The following is a 13,139-nucleotide window of genomic DNA, read 5'->3' on the forward strand; positions in this document are numbered from 1 at the left end:
CTTTCATGATAGGAATAGATATACTATATGTACAACCAATCAGATTCCTACGAATTTACGAAAATGACGGACAGTCTTTTGATATACTTAAGGCCTAGCTATAAGCAAATTATTTATACATGGTAGTAAATATCTATCAAAAATACCCAAATTTGTTTATGCCCCAGTATATCTTAAGACCACTCTATCTCTGCGAAAGTCTATGGGAGAATAGTGACTGCCAATAATTGAGCCAACACATAATGAAACATTAAGAACTCTTCATTAAAACTTGCTTGAAAATTGACAAAGAAGAATGACAATTGTTACGTCTAATATATCTAACCTCTGTTTGGAAGTGTCAAGCTGTTTTTGGAGCCAGGAGCTGAAGGCTGCGGACCTGATCCCGATGGACTGACTTCGTTCTCTTCTATAGTTTGTGAGTTCGAGGTCGTAGTTTTGGTGCTAGTTTGAGTAACAACCGATTTATCATCTTCAGTGGAAGTGGGTCTGTCGTTAGGTATTATCTCATTATCTTCGGTAGTCGGGGAATTTGATTGCTGGTCAGGAGACTCCCCATCTGCAGAAGCGGTAGCTGGTTGCTCACTAGGCGATGGCTCTTCACCAGTTACAGTAACTGGTTTCTCGCTAGGCGAAGGCTCTCCACTGGTTACAGTAGCTGGTTTCTCGCTAGGTGATGGTTCGTCACTAGGAGCGGGAGCGGGTTGATCACTAGGCGATGGCTCTCCACTGGTTACAGTAGCTGGTTTCTCACTAGGCGATGGCTCTCCACCGGTTACAGTAGCTGGTGTCTCGCTAGGCGATGGATTGTCACCAGTAACAGTAGCTGGTTTCTCACTAGGCGATGCCTCGTCACTAGAAGCAGTAGCTGGTTTCTCGCTAGGTGATGGCTCGTCACTAGGAGCCGGAGCAGGTTGATCACTAGGCGATGGATTGTCACCAGTAACAGTAGCTGGTTTCTCACTAGGTGATGGCTCTCCACCGGTTAAAGTAGCTGGTTTCTCGCTAGGCGATGGCTCTCCACTGGTTACAGTAGCTGGTTTCTCGCTAGGTGATGGTTCGTCACTAGGAGCGGGAGCGGGTTGATCACTAGGCGATGGCTCTCCACTGGTTACAGTAGCTGGTTTCTCACTAGGCGATGGCTCTTCACCAGTTACAGTAGCTGGTTTCTCGCTAGGCGATACCTCGTCACCAGGAGCAGTAGCTGGTTTCTCGCTAGGCGATGGCTCTCCAACGGTTTCATTAGCTGGTTTCTCACTAGGTGATGGCTCGTCACTAGGAGCCGGAGCAGGTTGATCACTAGGCGATGGATTGTCACCAGTTACAGTAGCTGGTTTCTCACTAGGCGATGCCTCGTCTCCAGGAACAGTAGCTGGTTTTTCACTAGGTGATGGCTCTCCGCTGGTTACAGTAGCTGGTGTCTCACTAGGCGATGGCTCTCCACCGGTTACAGTAGCTGGTTTCTCACTAGGCGATGGCTCTCCACTGGTTACAGTAGCTGGTTTCTCACTAGGCGATGGCTCTCCACCGGTTACAGTAGCTGGTTTCTCACTAGGCGATGGCTCTCCACTGGTTACAGTAGCTGGTTTCTCACTAGGCGATGGATTGTCACCAGTAACAGTAGCTGGTTTCTCGCTAGGCGATACCTCGTCACCAGGAGCAGTAGCTGGTTTCTCGCTAGGCGATGGCTCTCCAACGGTTTCAGTAGCTGGTTTCTCACTAGGTGATGGATTGTCACCAGTAACAGTAGCTGGTTTCTCACTAGGCGATTGCTCTCCACCAGTTACAGTAGCTGGTTTCTCACTAGGCGATGCCTCGTCACCAGGAGCAGTAGCTGGTTTCTCGCTAGGCGATGGCTCTCCAACGGTTTCAGTAGCTGGTTTCTCACTAGATGATGGCTCTCCACCGGTTACAGTAGCTGGTTTCTCACTAGGCGATGGCTCTCCACTGGTTACAGTAGCTGGTTTCTCACTAGGCGATGGCTCTCCACCGGTTACAGTAGCTGGTTTCTCACTAGGCGATGGCTCTCCACTGGTTACAGTAGCTGGTTTCTCACTAGGCGATGGATTGTCACCAGTAACAGTAGCTGGTTTCTCACTAGGTGATGGCTCTCCACCGGTTGAAGTAGCTGGTTTCTCACTAGGCGATGGATTGTCACCAGTAACAGTAGCTGGTTTCTCGCTAGGCGATACCTCGTCACCAGGAGCAGTAGCTGGTTTCTCGCTAGGCGATGGCTCTCCAACGGTTTCAGTAGCTGGTTTCTCACTAGGTGATGGCTCGTCACTAGGAGCCGGAGCAGGTTGATCACTAGGCGATGGATTGTCACCAGTTACAGTAGCTGGTTTCTCACTAGGCGATTGCTCTCCACCAGTTACAGTAGCTGGTTTCTCACTAGGCGACGCCTCGTCACCAGGAGCAGTAGCTGGTTTCTCGCTAGGCGATGGCTCTCCAACGGTTTCAGTAGCTGGTTTCTCACTAGGTGATGGCTCTCCACTGGTTACAGTAGCTGGTGTCGCACTAGGCGATGCCTCGTCACCAGTAACAGTAGCTGGTTTCTCACTAGGCGATTGCTCTCCACCAGTTACAGTAGCTGGTTTCTCACTAGGCGACGCCTCGTCACCAGGAGCAGTAGCTGGTTTCTCGCTAGGCGATGGCTCTCCAACGGTTTCATTAGCTGGTTTCTCACTAGGTGATGGCTCGTCACTAGGAGCCGGAGCAGGTTGATCACTAGGCGATGGATTGTCACCAGTTACAGTAGCTGGTTTCTCACTAGGCGATGCCTCGTCTCCAGGAACAGTAGCTGGTTTTTCACTAGGTGATGGCTCTCCGCTGGTTACAGTAGCTGGTGTCTCACTAGGCGATGGCTCTCCACCAGTTACAGTAGCTGGTTTCTCACTAGGCGATGCCTCGTCACCAGGAGCAGTAGCTGGTTTCTCGCTAGGCGATGGCTCTCCAACGGTTTCAGTAGCTGGTTTCTCACTAGGTGATGGCTCTCCACTGGTTACAGTAGCTGGTGTCGCACTAGGCGATGCCTCGTCACCAGTAACAGTAGCTGGTTTCTCACTAGGCGATGCCTCGTCACCAGGAGCAGTAGCTGGTTTCTCACTAGGTGATGGCTCTCCACCGGTTACAGTAGCTGGTTTCTCACTAGGCGATGGCTCTCCACCGGTTTCAGTAGCTGGTTTCACGCTAGGTGATGGCTCTCCACTGGTTGCATTAGCTGGTTTCTCACTAGGCGATGGATTGTCACCAGTAACAGTAGCTGGTTTCTCACTAGGCGATGCCTCGTCACCAGGAGCAGTAGCTGGTTTCTCACTAGGTGATGGCTCTCCACCGGTTACAGTAGCTGGTGTCTCACTAGGCGATGGATTGTCACCAGTAACAGTAGCTGGTTTCTCGCTAGGTGATGGCTCGTCACTAGGAGCCGGAGCAGGTTGATCACTAGGCGATGGATTGTCACCAGTTACAGTAGGTGGTTTCTCACTAGGCGATGCCTCGTCTCCAGGAACAGTAGCTGGTTTCTCACTAGGCGATGGCTCTCCAACGGTTTCATTAGCTGGTTTCTCACTAGGCGATGGCTCGTCACTAGGAGCCGGAGCAGGTTGATCACTAGGCGATGGATTGTCACCAGTTACAGTAGGTGGTTTCTCACTAGGCGATGCCTCGTCTCCAGGAACAGTAGCTGGTTTCTCACTAGGCGATGGCTCTCCACTGGTTACAGTAGCTGGTTTCTCACTAGGCGATGCCTCGTCACTAGAAGCAGTAGCTGGTTTCTCACTAGGCGATGGCTCTCCACCGGTTTCAGTAGCTGGTTTCTCGCTAGGTGATGGCTTTCCACTGGTTACAGTAGCTGGTTTCTCACTAGGCGATGCCTCGTCACCAGAAGCAGTAGCTGGTTTCTCACTAGGCGATGCCTCGTCACCAGGAGCAGTAGCTGGTTTCTCACTAGGTGATGGCTCTCCACTGGTTACAGTAGCTGGTTTCTCGTTCTCGCTAGGTGATTGCTCGTCACTAGGAGCGGGAGCGGGTCGATCACTAGGCGATAGCTCGTCACCATTAACAGTAGCTGGTTCCTCACTAGGCGAAGGATTGTCATCAGTGACAGTAGCTGGTTTCTCACTAGGTGATGGCTCGTCGCTAGGAGCGGGAGCCGGTTGGGCACTAGGTATTACCTCATTATCTTGAATATTTGGGGAATTTGTTTGCTGTTCAGGGTACTGATTATATCTAGTATTGGTTGCTGGTTGCTGGCCAGTATACGATTCTTCCTCAGTAGAAGCGGTATTAGTGGTTTGCTTATTAAAGTTAGTTTGACTAGATTTTTCCACATTGTAATAGGTATTTTCATTGGTAACAACTGATTTGTGTGTTTCTTGTTGACTTTTTTGAGGAACTGGTTTCCTCCAGGATGTCACGACAGGAGATGGTGCTTGTGATGTTGTCGTTCCTGTGTTGCGCTTCGGTCTCTTACTTCTGACATATTCAATTGCTTTCACCATATCTGAAAATTAAAAGAGAAGAGCAATGCTTAGTTGAATTTCATGATTCCAATTTAAATAAAAGTTTTGCCTCTCAAAACACGTCTTTAAGAGAGACTTTTTAAGAGATCCATAAATATAATAATGGAATAATTCCTCAACGGGCGCATATATGCGTGGTGTTGGAAGACGGCAACATAGATTGTTTTGCTACCCACGTATGTGGCATTCAACCCATGCTAGCAACAGCCCCACTGCTATGGCTGTTAAGCTTTTGAATAACTTTATACGTTGTCGAGATGTAGACATATTTATGATCCCATTTATACTATATTCAAACAAATTTACGTATTTCAGAATTTTAAAGATTGCAAATTTTCTGAAGGCAAAAACCTTACAAATTTCTGAGTAGCTATAAAAGCTGTGATTGTTCAGTGGATAAAATAATGCGTTAAATTGCAATCATATTTCACGGTTCACAATATTTCGACAGATTGCAATCTCACGAGATAGATTGTAATCTAATCTTGGTGACAGATACAACAATTACTTAATCACACTGCAAGAAGCTAGTATGTGTCTAATTACGTTGATAGTCTACATATGTGTCCACCAACCAGCATTGGGCCAGCGAGGTGAAGCAACTTAATCTTCTGGTAGCAGTCTCATCGCTTAACATATTTAAGATCTATAATCAGTGGAGGATTTACCAATAGGCTAAGTAGGCTAGAGCCTAGGGCGGCAGATTTAGAGGGGCGGCAAATTTAGCCCAAATTTGTTATTATCTTATAGAAATAAAAAATACTTATTGTTTACACATTACGTCCGTAATCCATCTAATCGTCATTACATAGCGGGTTGGAAAAATAATCTTGTAACTGACAGAAATATCACCTAGTTCATAATCATGATAACGGGAAAAAGCCGATGTAATGAGGACGATAGAACACAAATCATAAAGTTGCAATTAAAAAAAAGTAATCAATTTGAATTTCAAAAGGAAGTAGGGGCGGCAAAAATTGAATAGCCTATAAGCCTACTAGTGGCAAAATTGTAAATCCGCCACTGTCTATAATCAAGACCAGATGATATTTACCACTTTCTTCAGTAGCCACACGTAATGCGCCAATTGCTTTGATCGGATCTGGAAAATAAATACTTATCTTAATTATAGTAGTTAAGATATAAAGAATGGTTATTGTTGGTCATCCTTAAGAGACTAACTTTCCGAACTCTTTTGAAGAGTTTTTTAACATGAACATTGCTGTAGTATATTTTGATCTATCTCGTAGGCATTTTTGAGAAAAAATATCAAAAATATATTGAAATAAATTCGTTTTCCGTCTCGCATTTTTAAATTTGGACCGATAATTATTGTTTAAATATTGACAAACATCCAGTGCTTAATTGTTTTTATAAAACAAAGGAAACAAATTGCTTTTAATTGATACTTTTTTTTAAATCAATTTTTGAAGTTGCATTTTTGACAAATTTTGAAAAAGCTAAAAAACGTGGTAACTCAAAATGGTTCACTTTTGGATTATGCATATGGGGGTTAAAATTATTGCAAATAGTCACCCCTATCACCTCCTAACGGATATACGTCGAGTTACCAATAGCTGTATATACATACCAACAGCCACACAGCATCAAACATACAACTAACACACACACATTCATTCTCCTTATCCTTCATTATTTTTATTTCTTTATGTACAATTTGGTTAAGTTCTCATATGTATAATTTAGCTTTAAGAAGTAAATAATGGAAGAGCACAATGTTCGTTGCGGCACAGGCTTTTGCTTACCACAAGAACCAGGGAACTTACTTTTATCTGTGAATCATTTTTTTATGAATAAAGCATATTATTATATAATATTTTTAGAACCAGAAGTAGGAAGCAGGTTAACTTCTAAAACAATTATCTTTAATATAAAATAACAATCAATCTACCACAATAGAAAAACATTTAGTCTATAACACAAACAACCATCAATAATCACATTACACCGTAATAATTATATTCGCGATCTCAATGTATCAATTACGAATATCCCGCCTTTTTTTTTTTTTTTAAAAGGAAGTTGTGTGACTTGACTCTGATGTTGCTTGTTTATTCCAACAATATATAATACTGCTAAACAAGACATTATAATCAAATTATAATGAATTTTCATTTACCTTAAGTTAATTAACAATTAAGAGTTAAATGCTTACCTTCCTCTTCGGTGAACTCAACGACTATTGTGATCGAATCTTCCAATACTGAAACAGGTAAAAACACATAAGTTTTGTAAATAAATTTACTATAGATATACAGACATATAATTTTTAAAACCGTTAGATTATAATCGAGAGATCGTTAACTTTCAAAAGGTTATTTATTCCAACTATAAAAGCTAGCGTGCACCGGTGATTTTTGTCACGGTGACGGTTTCATCACTCTTGTCAAGTCCGTGAATATGTATAGAGTTGCGCGCACGTTACGACGTGACAATTGGGTGACATTTGTGCCCACCGACCGGCGAACAAACTGTCAGCCTCTTTACGTTCTTTCATAGCAATGCGCGCACAAATTTGTCACTCTCGTCGTTGCTATCTGCACTTTGACTGCCAACTTTGGCGCGCGCAAATGGCGTCACCATCTATTCACAACGTAAATATTCGTGAAGACAATACTGATAATGATGTTCTAATAGAAGAAGTGGAAAAGAGACTAGGTCTTTATGATCAAAAATTAAAAGAGTATTCAGATATTTACGTGAAAATTAAAGCGTCGAGAGCTTGGTTAATATTCAATATGGATTTGTAAAGAAGTGGCGTTTTGAAAGTCGATGAAACTGTTATCGGAACTTTGGAAGTAAAATTAAAATGTATATAAGTAGTTGAGTGTAATAGTGTTGTGTTATAAATATAGATATATTAATCATAAACTCTTACTAATGCACAAAAATTAAATTTTAATTTTTATAAAAAGTATCTCAAACATCGAGAAAAAATGCATAAGTATGAAAGCCAGTGAGCCAAGTACGATCACGGCCAGTGACAGCACTCACGTCATACGAAATATAAAATCGTTTTCGCGCGATAATTGGAATTGTCATTTTGAAACCGCATTTTTTGCAGTAAATTACAGTGTTTTAAATTTTTAATATATATTTTTGTGGTATATCCCATATGGAGTTCTTTAAAATAAACACAAAAATAAAAAATATTGCATCTTCCCTATTATTAGCAAATCGCATGAAAAAATGTTATTTCGATATATGCCCCATGTATACTTGGATATGCATTGAGTAAAAAAGGGCTATTTTGATATTACAAACAGACACTCCAATTTTAATATATGTATAGATCATAATTTAAGATTTAATACTTACGGAACTTGGGGCTCAAAGTAGTGAAGGTTTCAAGGAATTTGATGAAGTCTGAAATCATTGTGTACAATTTATATGAGTACTAGTAGTCGCCTGCGGCTTTGCACTTTAGGGTGTTGGCATGTCTCAGACAAAAGAGCCTATGTCCTTTCGTGGAGTCCAAGTTTGCTTCACACCAAATTTCATGAAAGTCGGTTCAGCGGTTTGGTCGTGAAAGAACAACAGATAGTTACTTTCACATTTATAATATTAATAATATAGATAGATAACTATATATGTACTTCAAATAATATATTATGAAGTTTTTGAATATAAAGAATTAGTTCAATAAATTAATTTCTCCGTTTCGTTCTGCCTCTGGTTAGGTGCATTTTTGTATGTTATTGGTTGGCGGACCAGCATATGGGCCACCTGATGGTAAGTCACTATAACCCATAGACAATGACGCTGTAAGAAATATTACCCATTCCTTACGCCAATGCGCCACCAACCTTGGCAACTAAGATGCTATGTCCCTTGTGCCTGTAGTTACACTAGCTCACCTTTCAAATCGGAACACAACAATACTGAGTACTGTAAACTTTGCTTTTATATCAAATCTGTTTCGTTTCAAATATTATTTACAAACCGACTCACCCATCCGCACGATTTTGTATATCTTGTCAATCCATTCAAAGAAACCTGTAAAATAAAGAGTATAATATGTTATTGATTATATATAGCTAGTTGAAGATCGCGGTTTCGCTTTTGAAGTTTAGTCTTTAGGCTTAAAGATGTCGATATGTCCTTGGAGTTCATGTTTACTTCAAAAAATTTCATCAAAATCGGTTCATCCGTGAAATAGCGACAGACAGATATACATAGTTACTTTCGCATTTATAATATATTAATGTAAAGTAAAGTAAAGTAACAGCCTGTAAATTTCCCACTGCTGGGCTAAGGCCTCCTCTTCCATTGAGGAGTGGGTTTGGAACAAATTTCACCACACCGTTCCAATGCGGGTTGATGGAATGCACAAGTGGCAGAATTTCGATGAAATTAGATACATGCAGATTTCCTCACGATGTTTTCCTTCACCGAGCACGAGATGAATTATATAGTGGTGCTTGCCCTGCCGGCTGAGATAGCCGCGTGGTGATAACGCGTGCATCTTAACCGGTGATTGTGAGTTCAAACCCAGGCATCACTGAATTTTCATGTGCTCAATCGTCGTGAGGTACACGTGTCTAGTTTCATAGAAAATTGCCACATTGGAACAGCGTCGTGGAACATGTTCCTAATCTTCTTAAAGGGAGAGGAGGCTTTAGCCCAGCAGTGGGATATTAACAGGCTGTTATTGTTGTTGATAGAAGAAGAACAACGTCAAAGACTATGTATATTTATAAACTGATAATATTAACTTTAAATCTACTAGAATAATCCAAGTCTTACCTTTAACGTCGAGCAATTCCCTGATCTTGACGACAGCCAGACTGACGTTGGCCGTGTTCGTGATACGACGTAACGATTGGAAGAAGTATATGATATCAACTGTCGTATACGTTTTGATTGCGTCCATGAGGATGAAGATGTCTGTAACAAAAGTAAGTGTATTTATCTGTATATTTGTATGTATTTATGTATGACTTTATGTATATATGTATGTATAAATGTATTTATGTACCTAGCTATATGTATGTTGTAGTTTATGTATGTATTATATTATTTGTATCTATGTATGTAGTCTATTTCACACCACCTACCATCTCTCTGTTGGCTACTACTCCATATCACCTCGGTTGTCTGGAAGAAATCGCTTTAAAGCGATAAGACCGCCGGTTGTACCATCTTTTCTTTATGTGTACTTACTATAAGGCTAATCTGTCTAATTTGTGGTGTACAATAAAATATTTAAATAAATAAATAAGTGGTCACATCACCCATAGACAATGACGCTGTAAGAAATATTAACTATTCCTTACATCGTCAATGTGCCAACCTTGGGAACTAAGATGCTATGTCCCTTGTGCCTGTAGTTACAGCTCACTCACCCTTCAAACCGGAACACAACAATACTGAGTATTGTTATTTGGCAGTAGAATAACTGAGTGGGTGGTACCTACCTAGACGGGCTTGCACAAAGCCCTACCACTAATTAAGATATTCACGTATATAAAATTGTAACATAAAGTGCTTAACATAATATATGTCCTTAGTTACGGTTTCCCTTATTTATTTATACATGCATTCTTTCGAAAAAAGTAACCATATACATATTACGAATATCAAATAGCTTACCATTTTTCTTTGTTATCGCGACGATGCTGTTCCAAGCCAGACGAAGAGCTGGAATGATAATAAAGGAATAAAAAATTAACAAAAAGAAAAACCGACTTCCAACAAAACAGTATTTTAAATCAAATTAAGATGCACTAAAAAGTAATACAAAAAAATTGCGTATTCAACATATTTGTTAGAGTCCTTCTAAGTAAAATTAAATGAAAAACATTAGACTACTTAAAAGTCGATTTACGATTATATAACGTAGTTATAGTTATTGTTATATTTGGAGCCGGTGTCAGCTTCAACAATCAAAAGAAAGAAGCGATACGAGCCCCTTGATTGACCCAGTATATTATCGTAAAGAAGCTTTGTTATCGTATAGTTGTTTATTGTATTATTTATTGATAAATATACGGTAAGATTTTCTTAGCTGATTTTTGAAGTCGGTTGAAAACTAAGAACATTAAAGTCACGTGACCTTGAGGTTACAAGCGGGTGAAACTGCAAAGCGTTATAAACTAGTGTTAAATACTAAAACCTTCTGCGAAACACCTGACCCGGTTTCACATGGGTGCAATGCTGATACTAAATATACTACAGAATTTGTTTATTTACGACATCACATTAGTAATTTCTAAAATCATTATATGTTTCTTTACTATATTGTTTATGTATTATATAAAAAACCTTCCTCTCGAATCAATCTATCCATTAAAGAAAACTATGTCAAAATCCGTTGCGTATTAAAGATCTAAGCATACATAGGGACAGACAGCGGTAAGCGACTTTGTTTTATACTGTGTAATGATTTATATTGTTTTTTTTTTTTATATTAAGCATTCATATCTCCAGTCTTCTTATTCTTTTGTATAGATAACACACAAAAACCTAGTTCTCAATTTTCTCAATTAAAATTTAAAGAACAAAAGCTCACGTATTCTCATTTTTTTGTATAGATACCTTGTTTTCAATTACAAATATTTCTAAATAAATAACTCACAATTAGTTCCGGTACAAGTCAACAATTTCCTCAGGAAGTCCAATACGTCGGTGCTTTTAGATTCTATCTGGATCTGTTCAATAACCTCTAAGGCCGTCACTGAAAAAGAAGTCATATCTAAAAATCCTGCTCGAAGGACCAAAATTTACATCAATGATAAAAACAACGAGAGATGTCCCAGTAGTTGGAACGCGTGAATATTAACCGATGGTTGCGGATTCCAACCCAGGCAAGCACCACTATATATATATATATGTGTGCCTAATTTGTGTTTATAATTCATCTCGTGCTCGGCGGTGAAGGAAAACATCGTGAGGAAACCTGCATGTGTCTAATTTCATCGAAATTCTGCCACATGTGCATTCAACCAACCCGCATTGGAACAGCGTGGTGATATGTTCCAAAACCTCTCCTTAATAGAAGGTAAGGCCTTCTTCCAGCAATGGGAAATTTACAGGCTGTTACTTTACTTTTTAAAACAACATGATTGATAAAAATAAGTCTTTATATTGGTTTAATTCATTACTTACACTGTCTAAAAGTGAGGCCGGTGATCACAGCGCTGCAGTCGCTCAAGTTTGAAGTTTGCGTTATGTCCAACAAGCTTGCGAATATTATAAGGGGATCCCGCTTCTTGAATATTCTATTAACGCTTTGGAGAAGTTTGATTATATCTGTAAACAAAATAATTGTAGTTATAATAGTATTTTGGTTTGGCTGTTAAAACGTTAAAGATAGACAGACATTCACGTTTATAATATTAGTAGACATTCTTCAGAGCAGTATTTCAGCACTAAGGCTATTGAAGGCTAGATATGTGCGTTCTGCACAGGAGACATTATTTTGCACAAGTAAGCCGGTTAATCCCCGAAGACTTTGGGTACCATTCAGGACAAAAATTTATAACTTTGACATCTACAGAGAATCCTTAATATTCAGTGAACTTCAAGAGTAAAAACCCGCGCTACCCTCTCCGTATCCTCGGCGGGCGCCACGGTATTGTGGATGGAAGTGGGGGGTATGTGGGACTCCTCAGTCCAAACTAGAGGTACCCTCTTCATCTTTTCGGTGGGCGCCTCGGGTTCGCTTTCGCACGCTAACGTGAGGGATCTGTAGCCTTTCTTTACGCTGGAAAAAGGCTTTACGCGCTTCCCCCACGTGATGGAAAGTGGGGGGGGGGGTGTGACTCCTCAGTTTCGTGAACGCCTAGTGCGCCCAGGTCCACCGGGTTTACCCACTTAAAAACCAGCGGTGCCCTCTCCGTCTTTCGGCGGACGCCACGGGATCGCTTACGCATGATACCGTGACGCCCTGACGGTCGGCCCGCCTATGCGGCCCCCCAATAGAGGGATCTGTAGCCTAGACCAACCCACAAATACAATAGGCTACCAAGACATTCCAAATGAAACTTACTATCATGACGGTACAAGCGTTGTATTTCCGTTTGAACGTGTTCCAAATCCGACTTTCCGAACAGCTGATAAAGCTTGTCAACGATCACCTTCAAGCCTGAAAATAAAAAAGGTTATAATTTTTGAACACAATAGAAGTTTAACGAATGTTCCAAATTTGAATTGTGATTGTTACAGCGCCATCTATTGGTCGATTATTAAAAGTTTTTTTTTTTTTAAATAAAGAATAACAAAAAGTAGTATTCATATGGAATATTTTTAAAAATGATTTTAATGTACAGTCAGAGTAAGAAAACCTTCGTCGGTTATCAAATTAATGCATTTATCAAGTCTTAAGCTCTTAGTACCTTTTGAATCATGTCACTCTCGATCGGTAAAGCAGATTATCGCTCATACTGAGCACACGAAAATAGATCTTAAGGTGACGAACCTTTTTTTTACCCCGACTGTACATTGCAAAACTAGAATTTCTATCTAACGTTCGAGAAAGACTTTAAATCAAGATAATTACAGCGCCATCTATTGGTCAATTATTATTTTTTTAAATAAAGAATGTCAATACATTACTAAAATTCATATCGAAATATCTGTTACATTTTTGATGAAATT

The 13,139-nt window shown here is 40.3% G+C and overlaps 1 protein-coding gene across 1 annotated transcript in view; it reads right to left on the reverse strand.

Moving 5' to 3' along the window:
- LOC124542133 (nascent polypeptide-associated complex subunit alpha, muscle-specific form-like) overlaps positions 1-13,139 on the reverse strand; it is a 28,972-nt gene that overhangs the window by 713 nt on the left and 15,120 nt on the right. The window contains exons 16-26 of the mRNA XM_047120068.1: positions 12,532-12,627; positions 11,649-11,792; positions 11,119-11,217; positions 10,134-10,181; positions 9,288-9,428; positions 8,493-8,537; positions 7,860-7,907; positions 6,697-6,744; positions 5,575-5,622; positions 2,193-4,501; positions 326-2,108 (exon numbers count right to left, since the gene is read on the reverse strand). Coding sequence (XP_046976024.1) covers positions 326-2,108; positions 2,193-4,501; positions 5,575-5,622; positions 6,697-6,744; positions 7,860-7,907; positions 8,493-8,537; positions 9,288-9,428; positions 10,134-10,181; positions 11,119-11,217; positions 11,649-11,792; positions 12,532-12,627 — 4,809 coding nt within the window. The remainder of the gene's footprint in view (positions 1-325; positions 2,109-2,192; positions 4,502-5,574; positions 5,623-6,696; positions 6,745-7,859; positions 7,908-8,492; positions 8,538-9,287; positions 9,429-10,133; positions 10,182-11,118; positions 11,218-11,648; positions 11,793-12,531; positions 12,628-13,139) is intronic.

This window comes from Vanessa cardui, chromosome 30, assembly GCF_905220365.1.
Source record: "Vanessa cardui chromosome 30, ilVanCard2.1, whole genome shotgun sequence".
Classification (NCBI taxonomy): Eukaryota; Metazoa; Arthropoda; class Insecta; order Lepidoptera; family Nymphalidae; genus Vanessa; species Vanessa cardui.